The 24,865-nt window shown below is 39.7% G+C and overlaps 1 protein-coding gene and 1 long non-coding RNA gene across 4 annotated transcripts in view; one reads left to right on the top strand and one right to left on the bottom strand.

Annotated features, from left to right (window-relative positions):
• The window catches only part of LOC116329800 (dynamin binding protein), a 50,837-nt gene extending 30,303 nt beyond the window's left edge, over positions 1–20,534 (bottom strand). For all 3 annotated transcript variants that reach the window (XM_031751889.2, XM_031751890.2, XM_039616308.1), the window contains exons 1-3: positions 20,213–20,534; positions 3,833–3,987; positions 2,493–2,615 (exon numbers count right to left, since the gene is read on the bottom strand). In XM_031751889.2, the coding sequence (XP_031607749.1) occupies positions 2,493–2,615; positions 3,833–3,977 (268 nt within the window). In that variant the 5' untranslated portion in view covers positions 3,978–3,987; positions 20,213–20,534. The remainder of the gene's footprint in view (positions 1–2,492; positions 2,616–3,832; positions 3,988–20,212) is intronic.
• LOC120441417 lies at positions 1,740–3,115 on the top strand. The gene is made up of 3 exons (XR_005614060.1): positions 1,740–1,836; positions 2,565–2,642; positions 2,737–3,115. It is a non-coding gene; the product is annotated as an uncharacterized LOC120441417 (long non-coding RNA).
• Positions 20,535–24,865: the final 4,331 nt, after the last annotated feature.

Here is a 24,865-nt window from a genome sequence, read left to right as displayed (position 1 = left end):
TAAATTGCTTAATTGTAGTATTTTAATAACCTTTCTTGGGTCTACACTGTCCCTAACATAGAACTGTAGAATCCGGGATTATGGGAATGTTGGTTGGATGGTGAAGAGTCATAGAGGTCACATTCCAAAGACCTGCAGCTCCACCTCCCATTGTGTCTGGGACCAAAACTGGCACACAGCCATCCTGACCGTGGAAATCATACTGGAAATGAACGCTTCAACTCTCGGCTGGCCAGTGATGACTGTTTTCTATGTGTCCTCTACTATTTATGACAATACAAACATACACTGCGCTGCACAAGTGTTATTGACTACGGCTGATAATGGGCTATGATAAGAATCGAAGGCAAACACAATGATAAGTATGTACGGATAATAAAAGAAAGCTGGGTGAATTATTAACTAATTATCTGCTACAGTTGGATTCAAATGCTTCAGCATGACCAGCAGTGAATTTAAAATAATTCTGTTGTTTAAAATCTAAATTACAGTTGAATTCTGAAAAGCGTGAAGATCTTTGTTGTCATTAAATGAATACTCACACACAACAAAACTGCTATGTCTCAATAGTACACAGTAATTAAGTAAATAAGGAATTTCAATAGGAACTGATCATAAAAAAAAACAATAAAAAGAACAAGGAAAATAAATACTGATCAAATAAGTCAGAGTATGAAGAACAGTGTGGTAAGATGTTAAGTCAATCACACAACAGAACATGGGAAAAAGGGTATTTTTTGGTGTAGTCACATGGGTTTTTACTGTTCTATAGCAACTCCCAGGGTGAAAGGTCACTTAATTCAACTACTTCTAAGGCTACTGCTACTACTAGCAGTAATAACATTAAAAGTATGAAAAGTGTTACCAATATAAAAGATCTGTGCAAACATCTGTGCTGTCTGCCTGAGAGTGTTGCAAGTGACAAATCATAAAAAAAGAAGAAAAAAAAACACCACAATGAGAAACAGAAACATGCAGAGAAAACAAAAAAAAAATCATCATCTAGAGACATTGGTTTAAATTTTGCCAATGGGGACATCTAGTGGCCAGTTCTGGAAATCAGCTTTGTGTTTTTATCATTAACCTCCTAAGACCCGAACTCTTCCGTGCCATGCATTTTTAATTTCTCTTTGATATTTGGGCTGAGTGGGACCCGATGAATGTAAAAACAAAGAATTACCAGATTTTTTTGATTTTTTTTTACCTGATTATTGTTCCTGAGAAAAAGCTACCATCAAAAGATACCTGCTGGTTTTATGTTGTATGAATAAAATTGGACATATTTACTGAGATTTGATTGAGCCTTGATCTTTGAGCCTCTTACTCTGAGGATTGTGAATAAGAATGATCTGATCATGCTTTCATGCAGAAAAGCACAATGAGCTGAATAGAGGTAAAATCTCTAAAGGCTGTATTGAGTTTCATATCTTTATTCTTTGTGCAAAAATATGTCAATGTATTAAAAGCAGAAAACACTATAATGTTCACCGTCAATCATCTTACTGTGTAGAGCACCGCATGCTTTTGTGACTAGTTTGAGTTAAATGTATGGAGCTAAATCAGGGTCGAAAGTTTTATTCATTTGAAAAAGTAAACTGAAACTGAAATTCAAAGTTTTGATAAAAATAAATACAATTTTTTTTTTATTTTGAATAAATTATGTTTTCATGCAAATCCCGGTTTTCTTTTTTTTTACACTTTCAATTTTTTTTTGTTTCAAACCCTTTTTCCAGTTTTCAGACTTTTGACCCTTATTTTGTGTTTGTGGGCGTGTCAGCATTTTGGATAAAGATGGCCACCGCTCCTTCATGGGATACCACCAGCACCAGCCAACAGGTAAGAAACATGGTTTCTGATTATCCTATGATGGACTACATTGACGGATGAATGCTTGTAACATACTGATATACATTAAGGTGGGAAAAAATGTACCCCAGCAACAAGGAATACTGTTATCTGATTGGCTGGTAGGTCGCTAACCCGCAAGAGCTATGACCTCCGTAGAGAAATCTAAGAGTCCCCCATTCATTTCTGTGTAATATACTGAAATTAGAATCCACCACCTTAATATGCCTTTACACCTTAGTACATCTTTAATCTTAATGTATACATGGAGTTCATACCTACCAGCCAATCAGATAACAGATTTTGAATTTCAAAATTCAAAATCTCATACTTTTAAAGTAGGAATCTCAAAATTTTGATTTAATAACTTGAAATTTTGAGATAACATGAACATTCTGACACAAAATCAGTTTACCTGAGTATTGCGACATCAACAAGTAGTGTTAAGCTAAGTGAGAAAACATGATTTGTTAGTGTTATATGTAGCGCTGTTTGCAACAAGTGTGTTAATTCACAACACGTGCAAAATCGCCATTTTAAAGTATCAGACGACAAACGAAAAGCAGTCATGTAGTCATTCACGCTTTTGCTATTATGTTACAAGTCAGCACCGGCTGTGTGTGAGAGGGCATGCAGTATGTTCGTACCTCTCTTCAGGGACAGATTTCCTGGCTCTGCTGAGCTGAAATCATTAATGCACACATACAGTCTGTCTCCAGGCTTGGTGCTGGGAATGGTGACCTCTTCCACAAAGGTGCTGGGGAACTGACCTGAAGGAACAGATGTGAACAACATCGGTAAATTCATTAAAGACATCTCCTACAAATGCCTGAAACTTCAGGCAGTGACAACACTAAATGTTGCAGCTTCCTGAATAATTCTTCTCTTTAGGAGTCGCCACAGCAGATCATGTGCCCCCAAATGTCCAAACCACCTCAGCCTTGTCTCTCCAACTTTGTCTCCAAACCAATCAACCTGAGCTGTCCCTACCTGTCCATCCCGCTCGCCCCAATGAAAAATCTCCACATCATCAGCTCAGCCTCCGGTCTTTTTGTCAGTGCCATCGTCTCCAAACCATCACACCAGGTCTCACTACCAAACCTTCCCTTCCACTCTTGCTGCTATCCTTCTGGCACCCCATGAACGCCACATCTCCACCCACTCCAACCTCCTTCACCTCATGTGTACATTTCATTGCTCTGGATGGCTGACCCCACATATTTAAACTCATCTGTCTTCACTACCTCTATTCCCTGCAGCTTCGCTGTTACACCCATCTCACTTTTTTTTTGACATTTTGCACACGTGTACAAAATATCAACAAATACTATTTTCAGGATCAGCTGAACAAGCTATTGTTGACTTCCCCTGCGTGAATATGGGTGTTTGACTGTTAGGTTTCTCTCACACATGAACACAGATCACTTCAGGTTTACTTCTGGAACTCGACTTGATTAAGATGAGGAGGTTTCCTGGTCAGAAGCTGCAGGATAAAGGGAACTCGCTAGCTGTGCATTCACCTGCAATATTCTCACACTGATGTATTGTGCTGCAAATCAGTCACAGAATTTGTGTTGTGCTCTTGTAGGTTAAACACTGTCTAATACCCAGTTTGGCTGGACACACAGGAAAGTTCAGGCATGTGTGAAAACAGCTTAAGTGGATTTCTCTGGGTTGGACCCCCACCCCACCCCCAAGGGCAAAAACAGATGATCACAAATAATCATAGCTACTTGACTATTTCCAGACTAGTTAATAATTTAAACCTCTCTGTCTCACCCTCACCGGTCATGAAAGTGTTAAGTTACAAACAGAAGAAAGGATCATGTGCATGAGTGTGTGAATGTCAAAATAGCAATAAGTCACTAAAATTCCATGTAGCTTGTTTCCATGTTTAGTAACTCTTAGTAGGTTTCTCCATTTATCTTTATGGAAACCTTCATTCATGCAGGTCCCTCAAGAGTAATAACGAGAAAGGTCAATTTACCTGTAACGCCATCTTTGTTGCCGAGCAACCAGAACTCATCCACGACACTGAGCACCTCGATGACATCACCAGTAAATAGTGGTAGCTCCTCGGAGACGCTGGGGAGAAACTCAAACACAGCGCGCACCACAGATCCTGCTTCCATTACTCATAACCTGCAGAGGCAGACAGAGAGATTTGAAAGGTCACTCTCAAACTAGTCCATGTACAACTTCAATTAAAAGGGCGATTTGTTAAAAAAAAAAAAAAAAAAAAAAGCGAGAGAGTTTCTGTTTTCTTAAAGAGGCTGGGTGCTACTTAAAATCCTCTGCGCTACACAGATCTACAGCCTCTGGGAGAGAGAGCTAGCCTTGGTGAAATAACAGCAAATGAAAGGGGAAGCGAGAGCGTGAGAAACCATCAATAGAAAGGAGACAGACAAGAAAGAGAAAAAGAAAAAGAGAGCGCTCCATTTAGAAAGGCTGAAGGACATTTCTCCTCTATTCTCCTCTTTCTTTGACTTCTCCTGAGGAAATAAACATTAGAAAGGAAAGCAACATCAGCTCAAGCTGCACACTCCTTCCTTCCAGTGGACGCTTTATATCACAGAAATATGCAAACAGCAGATTTTCTAGTGAAGTCATCTCTGAGCAGTGAGCAAAACTGGCCGTCAGATAAACTATTCCTAGATGAAAACCTGGATACGAGTCACAAGTTTGAGCTTCTGCTTTTGGTTTTTGTATGATGCAAAGAACCTAGCATTTTACATGTTCTCCATCACATCTATAAATCCTCACTCATCAGGCCTCAACTGATTAAAGATTTTGATATTATTATTATTATAATATTCTAATAAATAACCAAGCAGAAACCTCAATGGGAAAGAAATAAAATCACTGCGAAGGTGCCAAAACATCCCTCTGAGATTTTTTCCATATTGACATGATAGCGGCAGATTTTTTATCTGCACATCCATGATCGAAATCTCTCGTTTCACCAAATTCTAAAGGTGCTCCGTTGGACTGAGATCTGGTGGCACTGTCATGTTTAAGAAACCAGTCTGAGGTTATTTAGTCTCTGTGACATGGTTCACTGAAGCTTTAAAGGGATGGACACCAAAATACTCAGACAGGCATTTAATTGATGTTCAGCTGATACTAAGGGGATACTACACCAGTATAATAACTGGGTCAAATCTAACCAATTCACCAATTATGTCTAATCATCTAAACCTATGGTTGAAAAAGCACAACACACAGTGTTTGGATAATTAAATGCATGGATGAAAAAGCAAATACCCCAAACATCCTAAGCCTTGTGTATCATTATCTGGAGACAGACTAACCACAGGTGGGGATAGACACGCTGAAGGAGACTGGAAACGAGAGAAGAGGGCTGCAGTTTGTCACAGTGAAAGGGGTCTCTGTCTCTGAAAGGGGGGAGAGGAACAAGACCCTATCCCAGTTCTGTGCCACCGTCTCTAGAGAGAGACGCGGTCCAGATTATCCTGGATGTGGCTGACGAGGGGAATAAAGGAGCAGATGACCAGCTGTAAAAAAAGAGGTTTCCTAAGCAACCGAGTCTATGGGCGTGTTCGGGTTATTGTGTCTTACACTGTTAAGGTTAACCAACACTGTTTTGCGTAACAAACATAACTGGTGCTCTCTGTGTGGCAGGTTGTGAACTCAACACCGCTCAGTCATAAAGACCTCAATGAAACCTAAGCAGAGGCTGTAACTAATGCAAGCCAAAGGGAGAGGCCCAACCAGAGGCTTAAAACAGAGCAGGCAATGAAAAACAAATGGGCCATTTAATCATTTATGAAGAACACTATGTTGTTCAGTGCTTATTATTATTTTGTGCAGTAAACGGGCCACAGTGGTTCTAAAGAGAATGAGGAAGTAACCCAGATGACTCAAAAATCAGGCATACCTCAAACAACAACACACATATTCATTCAAAGGCCATTTCTGGTGAACCAAACAACCTCTGGCTGAGTTACTCCATCAGTCCAGGACTCAGTAGTCTGTTCACACCTACAGGCCAGTGGCCACTCTTCAGTGTTGATGATGTGCACATCCTGGACAGGGAGTAACGCTGGTTTGAGCAGGGAGTCAACGAGGCCATGCACGTGAAAAGGAAAAGGCCATCTTACAATGCTGTGATTGCAGCCATTCCCCAACTCTCTGGTCATGACAATTTGCATATTAACAATCATGAAACTGACCACACAGCCCATTGTTAGCCAGCGGTGTTAGCGTCAGCCATTATGCAAATGTGCTGTTTATGGGGTTTGGGAAATTTGCAGTCACATCTGGGTCACATCTGTATAAAAAGCTACCCATACACACAAACAGAGGCCACAGATGACAGCTGCATTCACGCAACATTCAGCATCACGTTACAGCAGTGCTGCAAATGACTGGACTTGAGAGTCTTTTTGTGTTTCTGAATTTAATTGTGGTCAAACAATTAGAGCAAATTTATTTCTCTGAGCCACTGTAACCGCCAGCATCACTCCCTCTCATTAATCACTCTCTAGTTTGCTTGGTCACTGCTGCTGGCTCAGCTGGGACGAAGAGTCCTGTCTTGAAAGATGTCTTTACAAAGCGCAATGAACAGTTTAAATATCAAATTACTCATACAGTCTATACAAATATTCATATTTTTTTTTTTACTTTTTGAGTAAAAGTAAATATTAATGTCAGTAAGGATTTAAATATTTCTTTCATCCAGACCCGATGCATCATTTAAGCGTTTCCTTAATTTCTTAAGCAGCATATATCGGCTCATAGCCCCTGAAAAGACAGTAAAACAGCAGCTGCATCTTCAACATCACAGTGATTAGACATGCCCTGACACGCACCTCTGAGGAATGGTTTCCATGAAACAATGAATGATACTGATCTATCTCACTCACAGCAGGCTGGGAGTAAATAAGACCAGTTCCTGTAAACAAATACAGACTGGAAGATTTAACACAAGTGCCTGAATTTTGTGTCTGGTGATTTAGAAATGAATAAATAGGAATGTATTTCCCTCCTAGAGTAAATGACAATAAATCATTAAAGGTAAGAGAGGATTAAAAAAGTTCACAATGACACAGAACAAGAGTAGACAAGCTAGTCACAAATTAAAACAATGCAAACTCAACTCAAACTTCGAACTTTAGTCGCTGAACCGCTTTACAAAACACAAGTGAAACTATGAACCCACACCTAGCACACAGCTGGGTTTTACAAAGCTCAGCCACTTCAGGCTGGTTTGTTATGTACAGCTGTGGCGTACAAAGTGTCCTATCCATTCTGATTGTGCTGAAACCTCCAAACCAGAAGTTGAAACAAAGCAGTCTGCTATTAAAACTCAAGATAAAATGGGTCAATGGTTTGGGATGCGTTTCACTGTGTGAGAGTGTAAGTGTTTGCGCTCATGAGCAGTTTGCTCCTGGTTTGCTTAACGATAAATCGGTCATGAATCATGAAATATAAACAAGTGTTTTGTAAACATTGAGCAAATTTCCCTTAAAAAAAAAAAAAAAAATCGCCCAATGTGAAACACATGGGCGATCTTCCCAGCAAAAGTCGTATTTGTTTATGTTAATGATATTCAAAGTCGCATTATACTTCTCAAATTGCATCTCCAGTTGGGGGAAAAAAAGGTGATATTTACTCCTCGGTCTCTTAATCTTCAACCAGCCTCGTCTTGTCCATCATCACAGTAAAGCTAACAACCAACACCCAGAAAGCCAAACCTCTTTCCTGCCACGGGTAAGTGGGATCCTGGATCTTTTTTGAAGTTAATCCTCAGATCCACGTCCAGCCAGACAAGCTTCTTAGTTTTATTTATGGGTACGTCAGTGTGTCAGCGGCCCCTGCCGCTTTTTCCACCGTGCCCTGGCAGATGAGAAAAGCTGCCTTCAGGTAGAAGTTTTCCAGCAGTACAGCAGAAGCATATAGTAACTGACCACAGTCTGAATGAAATTGGAACCAGTTCACATAAAAATAAGCTTTTATGTATATCACACAGAAAATCCACTCCTAAAATGCTGTTGATAAGTAATATAAATGGTTGTGCCGTCACTAAACGCAGTACTAAATAGCAAATATTTCACAGAAGTAGCACTGTGAATATTTACTACATTAATGAATATTATAATGAGGCTTGAGCATGACTACAAACTTGTTTACTGGCTCTGTTACAGATAAAAAGGTTGCATGAAGCACACAAGAAACTTTTTCCCACACAAATTATGTACAATTCTGGGAGGTCGACACATTTTTTCACAGCCGTACTTTTTCTATAACTTCACAAGTCTTCACACTCCAAAAACAGCCTGTGTTGCTTTAGGCGAGGGAGCTGGACAGTGCATGCATGATGCAACACACTGATCAGTATTTTCATACTGATGCAAAGCAGCATCGCACAGAGTTTACAAGCAAGTTGGCAGTTTAACACTGACACTGGCTAATGTGTGATCCAAGTGTTCACATATATACATCTATCTACATACATATATATATATATCAACACAACAGTCCCCAGAAAGAGTGGAAAGAGTGAAATACCATGACAACTACATGATGATTTTATATATTTAATCTTTATTTATACAGATAGTCCCACTGAGATTCAATGTCTTATTTACAAGAAAGATCTGTTTCAGACACGCATAATAAAATAATAATAAATAAACTGATAAAATGAAACTTTTCCAGAAGTGGAAAAACTGACTTTGTTGATTGCATAACATGCCTCTAACACCTTAATCAGAGCCAACTTTCAATTTGTCCAATTCCTTTAAACGCCTATAAAAAGGAACAGATTTACTAAGGAAACAAAATTACTGTGTGGCAGAAGGCAGTGGAAAATTCTGTAGGAATTCTGACAATGCACACATTTTTTAATCGAATGCAGCCAGTTCATTTCAGCCATCATCATCAGCACAATTCACAAAGATCAGTGCAAAAGCAGGTCCCAAATTACTACATCTGACGAGGTTACAAGTAAACAACTCACAATAACAGTAGTCAGCTGAATAACTTCAACTCAGTTGTAGTTATTACACACAGGTCCACTGTATAAACCTGAATACATCTGCCTATTACACCCAACCTGTTGGATGTGCAGAATAAAACCTCCAAACATAATCTGCCATCAGATCCTGAGCGAGCTTTGGTTAATGAACTTAATGCTGATGTGTCACGTGAATAAATGCGCGAGTTGCTGTCTTTTGTTTGTTTTTTTAATGCAAATCTTAAAGCATTTGTTAAAGTCAAAGAAAGAATCTTACTCACAGTCAGCTATGGGCAACTAACAGTTCTGCAAGATACCCCCCAAAAAGGGTGGGAAATGAAAGTGATGTTGCAGAGCTCTGTGTGTACGCACTCGTAAATAAAGATGCTGCTAAATAAAGACAGAGCAAACGCAGAGGCTTTGGTGCTTTCTGAAGTTTTCAATATAGACCGCTCTCTGTAGAAAAGTGAACTGAAACCTGAAACATTGCGAACTACTCTGCTCGCTGTAAAAAAGTAACTTTGCTGCTTGTAATATAACCTGGGACTAAATCCTTCTTGCATGTGGGAACTATTCTCCATCCCTCCGCTTTACTTTCTGCTCTGTTAAAATACCAGAACATTGGGGCGTCCACACAGGTAGTGACCATGAACAGGATAAAAGGTGGACTTGGCTACTGTTACATCATCCGCTGGTTTCTGAAATTTCATTCTAAAGCAAGATTAGGATTTTAAAACTCATAAGAGCTGTACAAAGTTAAAAACATTGAGGTGGCTTCTAGGTTAAAAAGAAATGACCAGCAGAAGGCGATTGCTGTGGTTGCCATCTCTGCGGTCCTACAGACGTCTATGAGAAAACAGGTTTCCGTCTCAACCTCTGTAACCACCTCATTCATACATTTTGAGTTATACTGAACAAAATATTGAAAATGACAAAATATTTCTAGTTTTAAAATCTTGGTCACACCATGTTTTTAACTCGGGATTTATCTGAGTTACAAAACCAGATACTCACTGGGTAAAAACTTGTCCGTCACAAGAAAGGAGCCAATCAGGATACAGTTTCAGTCAGACCTGCCTTTCTCGCCACATCCGTTTTTTTGTAGCCAACATGGTGATGACAGAAACGCTCATCTCGAGGGTTCAAAACAGGATTTCAGACACCAATAAGCGACGTGGCAGCATCTACAACCAAAGCTTTGATAATGCACTAACATCACTGAGCAATCAACCTGTGCTAATCATCATTATAACACATATAAAATCAATTATATTAATATCAGTATTAGCGTTTTTTATGCATACAATTAGTTAAGAAATATGGAAAACATAACATATATTCCCATATATAATATAAGGCAAAACCTCTTGAAGCTCTCAATCACAATAAGCCCCAGCTGTACTTTAAAAACACGCCCCAGCCGGTCTGTTTGGTGTCATCTCAGCTAATTATTGCTCATTTTACTCATCAGGCCAGTGTCATATTTTCACCAAAAACAGCAGACCACTCATCCCAACAATGAAAAACACATAAAGAATGCCAGGATACTCCTTAATTATGTTCCCTCAGTTTCAAATACCAAAACAACAACACATTTCACATGTCTAATAATCAACATGCTGGTCGTTTCTTCCCCCCGATTTTGTAAAAGAAAAACACACTTCAAGATGTCAGTGACTCATCCTGACTCACAACACCAAGAGCTGAGCATTATTTTTCCTGGATCTGAATGAAAGAAAAATAAAACAAGAGGGGAAAAACAAAGTCGCGTCAGGGGGGGAAAGGCACGTCCGGAGAAAATACATTTCAACCAAAAAGACAGGAGGCCTGTGCTGTATGGTAACAGATTACTGTCCTTCTATGAATGACACACCTTTTAACTTTAGAAAATGCCCACAACAAAACTCACAGAAAGCTAGAAGCCATCGACACATGTTCGTTTTATTATGCGTTCATCAATGAAATTGACTGTAAAGTGTTAGGTGCTAATCCAAAGCAATAAAATGCCTCTTTGTAAAGTACAAGGGCCATTTCACAGAGCGGAAGATCCTCTTTAGAAGACTCACTGAAGATCTCGTCCTTCCACTATGATTAATGAGGTCTTGGTAAAGCTCAATATCAGGTTTATATACATTGTTACAGTATACACAACAGTACATAATGATTATTTCAGGCAGAAAGGGAGAATGAAACAGCTTCATTGGGTCTAGCGTGTGTCACTTGGCACCGTCCTGGAGAAAGTAACAGGATTACGACAGACAGCTAAGTCAACAGCTGACACACACACACACACAGTGTAAACATACACACACTTCACAGCTGACACGTCGCACAATGAACCAACTGTCTGACCTGGGACATGGCCCTGAAACATCTTCACCTTTTAGTAAACTCTGTCTGTCTGCATATGTTTAAGAAAAATAGATTAACACACTTTAATTCTTTCATTTCAGTTAATGCAAAAACACTCAATAAAAAATACATAAAAATAACCCAATTAATATTGTGTACAGGGTTACTGGGAGAAAAAAATGAGCGTTGGTCGATTTACAACCATCAAGCTAACAACAAGCTCTTAATGAGCTAAACCTCAAAACTCAAGACAAGATTAATGCTGTCTTTTGGATTACGGCTGTGGCGTTCACTCCAACATAGCAAGAAGCACACAGTGTGTGCGTGATCTAATAAAAACCAGCATTTGGTGTTGTCTAGAGTTCGGAAAAGCCATAACTGAAAATGATTGCATGTTTTTTCATTCTGGAGATCAAACACTGAGTTGATTGTTCAGGAACCAATCAGCAAAGGAATCACTAATGAGAACAAAACTGTGTAGCTGCAGCTGTTATGCTCCATAACTGCTTTTTAATGACGCGACAGGAGTTCAGCGCATTCTTACAACTACATTAGCTCGTCTTTGCCACTGCTGCGTGGCATCTCGAGTTTTTCCCTGCACACAGGTAGCCTCCAGCTCAAGCACTGACTCGGTGTGAGACCACAGTGGAGGAAGTGGGATCTGCTGACTGCCTGTATCTTTTATTTGAACGCACTCTGATGCCAACAATAAAGCCGCTGCCTCATTATCTACGTGCCTGCCAGGACAGGGCTCGCACCGACGCGTGACCTCTGTGCCATTCATCCTATTCAGACATATTAAAGTGGCAGGCTGGCACGTGCCTGTGCAACCCACAAACACACACTAATGCACTGTTAGAATCCTCTGGAGTTGGCTGGGTGTCTTTTCATTGAGTTTGTTTACCGGGGACTCTGGCTGTGCAGCAGTGCAGCGTGCTTCCATCCAGAATGCTGAGTCCAGCGAAACACATTCACCCCGAAACAGCATAATCAAAGCAGGTGGACTGTTCTAGATATTAAAAAAAAAGAAATACTGGGACATCTGCTGTCTCCCTTTTGGCCATCTGGTCTTTCAGCACATGGGATGGAGGGAGAGAAAGAGATGGCCTGACAGTTGTCAACACAAGTCATGTGGTTTTATGGCCATGTGTTTATAGAGTGAATGGCTTGAGATATCAGTGGAGTTTTATTTTAAACAAACAAAGACCGGAACCAGAGCGTAAACATGGGATTATTTAGTTTACGATATTAGAATGATTGATGGTCTAATCTATGTTATATTCCATGTCTGCTTTATAAAATATCAGTCATAAAAATGTCTGGAAAATTTAAAAAAAAATGTGAAAGTACAAAAATATTCTGTTTACTTCCATATAATGTTTGCTGATTGTTTTTCTAGCAGTCGCTGCCATATAGAATACTGGATTAATCAACTTATGCACACGCATGCATAAAAAGCAGCTTGCATTGCTCTAAATAACAAATAAAAAGGGCACAGGAAAAACAGGAGTGCAGCCTTGCTTTACAATGCATTTCATCCAGATGAGGCAGCACTTCCATGGCCTCAGCCAGCTGCATGTAGAGAACACATCTGGCGAGCTGATTCAAATGACCACAGATGCCAAATTCTTGTTTAAATATTTGGCGGACCCGTGTTGCTCCACTCAGACATGTGAGCAGGCCCCAGTGACTACACAGAGAAAAACTGCAAAAGCATCCAAAAATACTAGACAGCATGTTAACACGCCAACTTTGCATTTCAGTACAAACAATTTCTATAGTAGAAAAAAACAGTTCCTTTTACTTCTAATCATACTCAAGTGTAAAGGGTGAAGTAATATACAAGACATCATGTAACATAAGTATTTTGGACACATAAATACAAGAACAGAATGATAATGGTAACTAGAGCAGGGCGCAATGACCAAAAATATTTATCACGATATACATTTGAAAATTTGCGATAACGATATAACTGACGATATAATTGACACTAGACAAAATACTTTACAACTCCACAACTTTATTAGTGCAAAAAAACCCATTAATGTATCTTCACTTAAACAAGCAGCTGTTTTTTATATGCATTAAAGTTATATAAAAATTTAACAGTGCAAATGCAAATTCCTTGCTGACAGTTTAACCAAAAGGCATTTCCAGTGGAAATTGGCCGACATATCCTCAGCATAACCATGTATAATATCCACAAAGAGGTTATACACACACAGTACGGTAATATTATGTTGAAGCACAGTACGTATCACTCCGCGAGGCTCCTGCCTACGATAGCCGTAATGCTCCGACAATCCATCAAGCGGTGCGGGTTCGTAGCTTAGCAAAGTCGTACTAAAACATCTGACAGATTTTCGAGCGCCGTGTACCACATAAAATCGTTTCGAGGTCAGTAAACACAACCAGAATTCATACATAAGGCACGCGGGATTATAAGGGGCACTGTCGATTTTGAGAAAAATCAAAGAATTGATTTTAAGTGTGCCGTATTTTCCAAAAAACACGGTAATAACGACGGCCCGCTAGCATGCTCTACCAAAAATAGTGCTTTGTTATGTATCTGACGGACGAAAGCTAAACCAGTTCCACACCACTGAAGTTGCAGCATTTTTACAAACCAATTCTGGTTCATCCGTTTCATTCAACGATCCGCTTTCACCCTTCTTATTCTCAGTCGCCGCCATGCTTTTTCCACCATGTGCATATGAAAACAAAGGCACTGCGCATGCGGGTTTTACCCATATTCTGTCGCGATATTTCATTTTCTTATCGTTGCCGAACATTATACCGGTATTACCGTGAACGGTATGATATGGCCCAGCTCTAATGGTAACAATAGCTTATTTTTGTTGACAAAATGACAGAGCCAACTACATTTTCATATTAGACACTAGTCTAATACACAGGCCTAGATACTGGTTGGCAACCATGTGAAAACCACCGTCAAAAAAATGCAAGGAGGTATATGCTGTGCACAGAAACATCTTGCAATCCTGCCTTGATCGTTAGATCGCAGCGGTCACCATTAGCTTGCACGGAAAGCACCAAAAAAAGCAAACATTGTGCTTCACTGTTACCACCAACACATTTCTAAAGGTGCAACTTTTACTTTGAAGGCAAATATTTAAAGATTCCAGTTTGAGTCGCACTTTCTCAAGTTTAAATACTGCTCGGCTACTAGTTCACGAGTCTTTATTGACAGGTCAGTGCTTGCCATGCAAACTACAGGCAGCTGTGGCAACGACTGCTAACGACTGTCAGTAACCTACACCAGCCACTCATGGTTGGTGATTAATCGTTAACAGATGTTTGCAGGGTATCTCCGACTGGTCTCTACGCCTGTGTGACTCAGACATATGAAGATGCCGACGTAATGTTCAGGAAGGAAAGAAGGCAAGGAGAAGAAAGTCAGTAAGATATTTCTGAAAATGTAATAAACAGATTTAAACTGAAAATGCCTTTAAACTATAATTATTGGAATTAACCATCATGGTGTCACCAACTTGTTTTTAGAAAACAAATGTGATTAGATTTAAACTAGTCCTTGAAACCTTGAAATCATTAGGGAAGTCAAAAAGCTACTAACTTTAATGAAATTTTAAAGTTAGACTTTAAAACAAATGAAGACACTTCTCCACCTCCTGAAGCCATGTCATTATTTTATAGAATTTCCCTTGAGACCTGTGTGTTATACTGTTTATCTTACACAGTGTCATATCTGTCTGAGGACTGTAAAATTAGAGTATTATGCAAAAATATCCTCTGGTTAGCCAAACATACTGCAATACAAAGCAGCTCTTACTTGCTTTCTTTCCTAACAGTTAACTGGGTCATGGTAAGACAAGCCCATCTATGGTGCCTTTCATATCAGTCATCTTCCACACCTATGTTTTCCAGCAGTGCAGCCAACCCAGTCTTGTTTATAAATCCTCTAGATACCAAAATCTTCTGCAGTCAATTATTTATGACACAATGACATTTAGTATTTCACTTATTTATTTGACTTTAAATGCCCATTATGGAGCTGGTAAGGTTAAAGCTATGAGGAAAGTTGAAGTAACATTGCAAGTGTTGCTGCTGAATGTAGGGGAAAACCCTGGGTGGAAACACTCTTTTTTGGCTCATCCATAGAGCCAGATCCACCTCCGCCTTCACATTTTCATTGAGTTTGCTTTCCTGCATCTCTGCAGCTTGGCCGGCGCACAAACATTCCACAAGGGAATGCAGTTATTTTTCAGACTCCACTTCATCCTGACTACTTTTTTTTTCCTCCCATGACTCGCTCCACTCACATAGTTGTCCTTCCATTCCTTTCTCAAGCCTGCACGTGTTGAATATCAATGGCTTGCATGACACACACACACGCGCGCACGCAGTATACACACACTGGGTGGAACTGCTCGTTTGCATAAACATTTCCACACTGAGCAGCACAGCTCAGACGACTGCACTCAGAGAGCCGAGGCCTCGTTGTCATAGATACAAGAGATGTGTTTGGATGGCAGAGGGTTTTTCCTGAGAGGACCCAAGAGGTACCCGAGGATATGCCGCACCCTTAAAACATGGATGACTCCTAATAGCTTGCATATGAGCTGTTACATAACATGTCTTTCCTCTGGGATCAAATCATGACATGCCTGCAGAAATATTATAAATTCATGGAGGGTGAAACCTCTCGCATGTTCTCTCCAAACTTTTACACAATTCGGGGTGAACTGAGGACACTGAAAGAGACTTCCAAGATGGCAATTCGTATGCTTCTTTAACGCGTTTTCCTTACGGGGCTTGATGTTTGTTAATTATATCTTGGGATAACTTTTACTGGGACTGGCCTGGAATCATCTGGGCACAAAACTGAAATACCAGCCTAGTAGGAATTTGGCACAAATTCTGCCAAAAACACTAAAGAGAGAACCACACCTATTTTTAAATCATTGTGCAATGACAAGAAGATATCTGAGAAAAATGAACATGGTTGCATGAAACAGGGTGTAAAAGCTCAACAAAGTTAACAATGAGTCATAGAAAGAAAAAGTACAAGATGTAGCTTTACTCAGAAGTAAAGCTACATCTATTATAATCATAGCAGCACCAGCTGTCCTCTTTGTTCAGGGTTGCCGAGCTTGAGGTCTATAATTTTAATGTCTACCAGCTATCAAACTGAGTAAATTACTCAGCCTTGGTGAAGTGTTTTGAGTTCCTTTTGTTTAGTCTATCATATTACAAGTAAGAAAAACTACTGTCAGTCTCTCCGCCTCGTTGACTGTCCCAACTTGTCTGTTAGATTTAAGCTTTTTTGTCAACAATGTGTCTTACTGTGCCAACTTAACTGGCTCGTATCATCTCCATGAACACTAACAGGCCTTAATTTACTTAGTTCCCTCTTTCAAAACAGCTTTAGTTCTTCCTTTGGACACTTCACTTTTTTTTACATCAAGTCCAAAATAACTAACCCTTCTCATCATTAAGCCAACCAAACCAAAACTGTGCTGCCAACAAAGACTGCGCGCGATGCTGTCATTGTTAAGGTGTGGGAAATACCTTGTCTCGGAAGTGATGGAATACTTTGTAATCGGATGAAATAATGGAATTCCCCATGCTTTCTTAAGTTACTTTTACTTTTGCTACTTGCCCTTCTGGATACTGTGCAGCAGCTGTTGAGTGCATTTTATTGTTTGTAATAGTCATAATACTGTATAACATTTGTGCAGCATGTAATACAAGCAAACTGAGTCAAACATCTCAGGTGTCTTTGCTGATATAGGACCCTGTTGCCAGTATTAATAATTTAGTGTGCAGGAAGTTTCTGTGCATCCAAAATTGTGACTGGACGGTAAACAAAAAAAGAGGGCGAGATAATAGAAACAGATACCTAAAATTTCATTAAAGCTAGTAGCTTTTTGACTTCAGTTGGATTACAATGTTTGACAGATGTGTGTCACTGCCAAAGCAGTGCAATTGCTAACCATGAAGGTGTAATATAGAAACTGAAGCAAAGACTACAGACACTCTGACTGATTGCCAGTCGATGGTGTGATTCTACATGTGCACATGACTTTACTACTGCGTTAAAAATGTCAAAGGTGCAAAACCGAAATAACATAACAATTTTTGTTGCTTATGCTCATGCAAATATGGAGCAGAATAAAACAACAAACACCAAAGATGGTGATAAATTAAGATTCAAACATCACCAACCCAGCAGAGTGAATCCATGTTGATAAGTTAGTCTGCACGGTCAAAGTAAATACATACATTGTCCTGCAAGAGACATGAAGCAATAAATGGTGCGCAAGAGGGAACTAGTTAATCTATCACTCTACCCATTAACTCACTGTAAAAGCATGCACATCAGGAAATGGACACATTAAAACTGAAAGTACAGTTACTCTCTTGTAAACACTCTTTGCTTATTCATAAAAGTAAATATTCTGTTTGTTAAGCAGTTAGTGGGATGTATATGTACAGGACTGATCTTCAATGACAAACCCACCATGGGGCCCAAAGAATGTATAAAAGTTGATACAACCTCCGATGCTAAAACGTGAAGTCAATGTGAAAGTGCCAGGAGTGGCCAGGAGAGGGCGACTCTTCTGGTTGCAAAATGAAGTCAGTTTGTATACAAGTCTGTCACGAAACTCCTTATGATCTCAGTAAACACTCTCCTACTGAGTTCATGATCTCAATTACCATTTTAACTCAACGTGAGGCTCTATTTGTACATTATGTTGTAGGTCGTAGCTACCCTGTAAAGTACGGGTCATGTCAGCACGCAGTGTCTTCAGTTTCTCATACAGATCCAACTCTTTACTTGTTCCCTATTTAGTTGTACACAAAATGCTAAGGAGCCGCTTGCTTAGTTTTTCTGTAAAGTGTGTTTTCAGCTGCTATTGGCCATAGATAGCCAGGTATCTGCATATTTCAGGAAAAAAAGAGGTACTTTCAACTTTCTTCTTCACAAGGGGTCGCCATAGCAAGAAGCGCCATAGCAAGAAGCGCCATGTGTTTTTACACCGGCTTCCCCACCTGATGCAATCCCCAGGAATTAGGTGAATGTGTTAACCATCACACTATTGGGCTTTCTTTATTTTGGTAAGGGTTGTAAAAAAATGAACAGATTAGCTACGCATTTGCAACAATATTGATACAAACAGTGCCATCCTCATCTCAAGTATCACGGCTGCAGATAGGCAGGCACACAGCCCCTCCCCTCACTAGCAGCTGAACACATGAACAATTCACAGCACTAAACAGCTCTTTCTGGGGTACTTCGCAAGGTCAGTAAAGCTCTGTTTCAAAAACACTTGGGTATTTTACTGTAACTTGGCTGTTGCACAGGTTAACACCAGCTGTTTAACCATTAGCAATTACCCAATAGCCACATTAGCCATCTGTTAGTACTATACATAGCTGACTAGTAGCTATGCATAATAATAAAACAATAATGTAAATGTTGGAGACAGGCAGCAATCAAACCTCAACAGTCCTACCTATCAGTAACGTCTACAGACAGCATTAACTTACCAAAAATAAAAAATGTTTGTGTTGAAAAATGTTATGTTTCTTTTGAAGTCCAGAAAAATCTACCAGCTAGAATTTAGCAGCTAGACAGAAACAGCAGCAGCCTACTTTACCAACTCTATTTGAGTAACGTCAAAACAAGACATGGTGCCAAGTCACCAGAAACACAGCACTACCTCAAACCAGATAAAAATATTCTCACACTTTACACTTAACGTTACTATATTTGTTTTTCATTACGTCAGGCAACTTTAAAAAGTGTGCTATCATGTTACTGGTTTTTTTGTTTATGATCTTAATTTTTTGTTCTCAGTTTACCCTGTTATCATCTTGAAAACAGTACTGAGAATCAAGTGTTTTCCTGTTTTCCTTGTTACAGAAAAAAACAAATTAAAGCTTGGCTCTGATGCTGTTGTTTAGTGGACTATTGTTATTCTGTCTGCAGAGAAGGTAGCAGAGAAACCTACATGTTCATGGTAAGTTACTAGGATGGTAATAAACAATGACCAGATCCGTTTCCTTTTTAAATATAACCCTAAAACACCTCATTTATGTGAAATAACAATATCATATTTTTTGTTAACTTGAAAACTGGTATCATCACTGGTCCACCATATACAGCACTGTTTGTCTCTACATCTGTATACAGCCTGTTTTACTAAACCGGGAGAGCTTCAAGTAGTTCAAGCAGCAAACTACTTGGAAAGCAGCTCAGAGGTACAAATAAATAAATAAAAACAGAAACAAAAACTCGTGATCTTTCAGTCTTCACGCTCAGATCTTATTTCTAAGTTATCAAACTTTTATCTACAAAGATATCTGCAAAGTTACATTATTGCTATTATATACATATCGATAAAAGACCAATATCGCTAATCTCGGAAGTATGTGATGTAACATTGAACATCCCGTGCACTTACGTCAGACCACAATGTCGCCTGTGGTACTCGTTTTGAGGACATCTGTTTACAAAATCACAATGTGGGTGATTGACTTTCTTAAAAGATCAAGAAGAAATCCCCCCTTCACGTTAACGCTAGTCAAGAGTTGGGGGGTAAATCACTAATGCTATATCCTCTGAGGTGATGGAAACACCGTTGTGTGTGTGTGTGCTGATCTCGCTCACATGGCATAACAACTGACAGCGACGACCACAGGTGACAGACAGACAGCGGGGGGATTATTTAGTCTGCAGCACTTGTGTTTACTGCCATCACTCATTCAGCTCACGTCAGTAGTCCGCTGGAGTAATAGCTGCGTATTAACACACCGTAGGACGTGTCTGCAGACTGCCATGTATGGGGTACACCCCAAAAGTGCCGCTATTAGAGCGCACAGTTCAATGAACAAATCGTAAAAGTCTCAGGTCTAGTAGAGAAAAAACTGATGTCGTGGCTATAGACGAAAACCCGCGTATTTCTATGTAACTGAACCCTTATGCATATAAACTTGGACTGGCACCGTGTAGCAGTCAAAGTTTGACTTTCAGTGCGCTTTGCTTACCTTTTGGGACCAGGCCGTTAGATCCAGTCAGACTAGATACCCAACTTCTCGAGCCTGGTGATGTGGTGCGGTGTTGGCGGAGTTGCCCTTCTCCACGACACCGCAACTTTTTAACAGCTACGCGTCCCACAGCCTCGGAGGTGTTCGCCGAGTCATTATTTCCTAGAAGAGCTGCGTGGTTTTGTTTGCGGGCATTAGAACATGTTGACACGCAGAAAGCGGCACGGCTGTGGTCCTCTGCGGGTGTCGATGTAATCAGCTGTCATCACATTAGCCACGAGAAGAGCCGAGCTGCTCTGCGACTCTCCTCTCCATGCCTACATACTGTACGTTCAACGCCACCCACTTTTCCCGAACAGACCCGCGGGTGGCTCGGCTGATGCCTGACTGAAAAGATTAGAGCAACCGGGCTACTTTTACTCTAGCTTTATATGAAGTTTTTCAAAAGCAGTGTTATTTATTTAAAATAAATAGATCACGTTATAGATAAATAGATACGTGATAACCATTGGGGCCTGTTTCAGTACAGAAGCCCATTAGTTTACGTTTTGCTAAACACATTTTGATATTTTTACTCCTGAAGTCAGCTAGAGTAGCTTGGCATGAGTCATGTTTCAAATATTCATAATTTAGCAGCCCCTAGGTTACTCCACTGTATAAAGCAACCTTATCTCTTGTTAAGGCCACCCTTTTAAGCCAAGTTTTTTGATTGGTTGCTCTTTCAAAATAGAAGGTTTAAACAGTACATGGGTGCGGCTGGTCATTCCCTGTCTTTGACATCATACAGAGCCGATTACAGGAAAAAATTGCGGGAAATTCAATGTCTGAGGAGTCTAAAGCCTGAATATTCTTGGCGTATGCATATTCTATCTTCATGATCTGAAACTTTGGGTCTTCTTATAATTTGTATCCAGTATTGTATTTTATTACGGTTACTCTCTATATCTATAGATCACTGAAAATTACCTCCACCTGGGCCATTTTTACATATGACACATTATTATTAGACAAGAACAGACAGCATCCAGTACTTTTTTTTTCAATTATCAGTCAATTGGCTGATTACAGTTTTTCAAATTTAATCCACTACAGTGGCTCTCTAAATTTCAAGATCTTTAATTCTGTTTAATTTCAGGGTCTTCTTGGACTAGCATAGGCAATATTTTTGTAAACCATGTATCCAAACGTTAGAATTTGCTGCTTAACCTTGTCATTTTAATCAGTTTTAATAATACAGTCACATGTTGCCTGTAGAAGCCCTTTGAGACACAGAACAAACTCCTTTACAGGCACGGAATATATATACCAATGCTTTCTCAGTTCTTCAATCTCATTCCACCACAGGTCAGCACTCGTTTGTACTGTGACGTTGACCCAAACCAACCAACAAAAAAAAAAAAAAAAGTGTTCACAGCAGTTTTAGGAAGTAACATCATCCCCAAGTTTGGAACTTGTGAGTTTCCGTCTTTCTTTATCCGGTGACCGCACAAGTCATTTGACTGAAATTAATCCTGACTGTTGAGATTGTTTTCTTTAATGTGGTAAGTGTTTTGGGACTAGAAGTAAATGTAAAGAAGAAGAATTTAGTTTAATACAGCTTTCTGACACCCAGTAGGAAGGTGTTACTAGTATCCTCTTATGTGGCTGTCTCCTCAAACTGCAGCTCTTTCATTTGGAGTCATTAGGATGCTGAAATCTTTTTTTAGAGACAGAAAATCATAGTGCCTGCATGAGCAATTATATGTTGGGTAGATTTTTTCTCAGCCATGGTGTTGTGGTGCGAAATCGGTTTTTGCTGCGTCTGCAGTAATGACAGCTTCCTCATATGTGATCTTGTATATGCAGAACAATGGGAGGAAACAGTCAGTTGGATGCTTTAGCTTTGAGCAGAGGACACGGAAAAGGAAAAGATACAGGAGAGGACACACTGTCGCCTACATAGAAATGGACTTAAACCAGCATAAACAGAAATGCTTACCATTTCTGTTTATGCTGGTTTATTAGAAGCACTGACACTGTGTTGAAACACCTTTTGTAATCAGCATTGCTTTAATTTTTCATGGCAAAGATTCAACAAAATGTTTTGGAAAATTCTTCAGAGATTTTGGTTCATATTGATGTGATAGCATCACACAGTTACTGTATGTGTGTCAGCTACACATCCATGATGTGAATCTCCCATACGCCACATCCCAAAGGTGCTCTTTTGGCCTGAGATCTGGTGAGTACGCTGAACTCACTTTCTTCTTGCCATATTTTGTTTCTTGTCTTATTCAGGAAACCAGTTTGATAATATAGGAATGGACATCATCATCAACAATACTCCCCAACACCATTACACCCCTACCAGCAGCCTAAACTGTTGATACAAGACAGGATGGATCCATGCTTCCATGATGTTTACCTCAAGAATCAAGAATCATCACCTCAGGCGAATTGTGGTGAGGACATTTGCATCTTATCCTCATTTTCCTGTTCTTAGCCGACAGGAGTGGATGCCTAGTTTTCTGCTGCTGTAGGCCATCTGGTCTTCTGCAAACCTTCTTTTGTAATGACTTGTTATTTGAGTTACTGTTGCCTTTCTTTCAGGTCAAAGCAATCTGGCCATAGTCCTCTGACACGACCAAGGATTTTCTTTTAAATTAAATTCAACTTTTTTAAATTCAGTTTTATTTATATAATGCCAAATCACAACAACAGTTGCCTCAAGGCGCTTTATATTGTAAGGTAAAGAAAACGGAGAAAAACAGAGAAAACCCCAACAATCATTTGACCCCCTATGAACAAGTGCTTTGGCAACAGTGGGAAGAAAAATCTCCCTTTTAACAGGAAGAAACCTCCAGCAGAACCAGACTCAGGGAGGGGCAGCCATCTGCTGCAACCAGTTGGAGGTGAGCAGATGAAAATAGGACAAAGGCATGCTGTGGAAGAGAGCCAGAGATTAATAATAACTAATAATTTAATGCAGAGAAGTGTATAAAGACATAGTGAGTAAAAAAGGGGACTGAAGAAGAAACACTCAATGCATCATGGGAATGCAGCAGCCTACAGTGAATCCAAACTGGAAGCTGATTCCACAAAAGATGGCCTGAAAGCTGAAGGCTCTGCCTCCCATTGTACTTTTAAACACTCTCGGAACCACAAGTAAGCCTGCAGTCTGAAAGTGAAGAGCTCTAATGGGGTGATACCGTACTATCATGTCATTTAGATAAGAGAGCATCTGACTATTCAAGACCTTGTATGTGAGGAACAGGATTTTAAATTTAACAGGAAGCCAGTATGGAAGAAAAGCTCTCTGTCTTTTAATCTCTGTCAGTACTCTTGCTGCAGCATTTTGGATCAACTAAATCACCTTTCAGCTGGTTGTGTTATCTACATGCATAAATGTACAGAGTTGCTGCCGTGTGATTAGCTGATGGATTAAACGTCTCCATCATCCTGACTCACTGAATGTGGGTAAATCAGTGTGGGAGATGCCTGGCACTGGTGGACCGTTGATGGGCTTCATTGACGCCACATTTAACCAATCTACACAAGTGCAACCCCACGTGCACACACACATGCATACTACAGCTGGGAACACTCCAGATCATTAACCACTTATGAATCGCCAGCTTTGTTTCTTTTCACAGTAGCCACTTTCATCCAAGGGCAAAATGTGGGTCTATTGTTGTCTTTCAATATTTTCCTGCCAGTTAAGCGTCACTACAATGGTTTGTGTGAAGAGAATACACTGGCTGTCACACAATCATCCGATTGTGTTGCCTCTGAGAAACATGAGCTATGATGGTTGACTGGCCAAAAGAAAAGTTATTGTAGTTACCAGACTGATCCGTGAACTGATGTCAGTAAGGATGAATTAATGACTATTATGATTCATTTTTACCATAACAAAAGCTTTAATGTCACATGATAACGTCACATGATAATCTCAAGCAGACAGTAGTCATTTTTTGATTTTAGGATTACTGTGCAGTCGTGTGATCCAAGCACCATTTCATTTTTCTCTCTTCAGAAAATAAAAAAGGGGAAATATCTGGTTTTTATTAAAACATATGCCACTCTTATTGAAGTTGGGTGATGAAATTTAACACATCAACTAAATCTACAAAGAACAGAAGAGATCAGAAACTAAACACAAAGAAACATATGAACGTGTGCGATTCTCAGTGCATTATCACTTATAAAATGTGTTGCTGAATTACAGTAATCTACTGTTTTTACTTTGTATTTAACTATTTATGGATTTCCTCATGTTTCTGTGGAAGGTCGGGGTCATAAATTCACAGAATGCCTGGTGAAGTACGCTTTTCCTCTTTCCTGTTTGTCAGAGAGAGGGTGTTGTGCTGTGTTGTGTTGTGCCTGTTACGGGAATGACACAGAAAGGCAGTAGTGTTTAAAGTATCTATCTGGAGCAGAATACTCCCCCACCCCACACACACGTCAACTCTTAACAGCAAAAAAGAATTGAAGGTGAATTTTAGGTCAGCATAATAGAACCAGAAAATCTGTTGTGTCATAAATCATACATAGTTTCACTTTAGTTTCAACCTGCCTGAGAGAAACCTGTTGAAAGAGCAGGTTTGAGACTCCAGTTTGAAAAACATGTTTAGAGGTTTGTTCTCTGGTCAACAAAACATATCATAAAAGTAC

The sequence above is a fragment of the Oreochromis aureus genome, linkage group 8, assembly GCF_013358895.1.
Source record: "Oreochromis aureus strain Israel breed Guangdong linkage group 8, ZZ_aureus, whole genome shotgun sequence".
Taxonomy (NCBI): Eukaryota; Metazoa; Chordata; class Actinopteri; order Cichliformes; family Cichlidae; genus Oreochromis; species Oreochromis aureus.
Note: the sequence above shows the minus strand (reverse complement) of the source record. Positions and strands in the feature narration are given on the sequence as shown.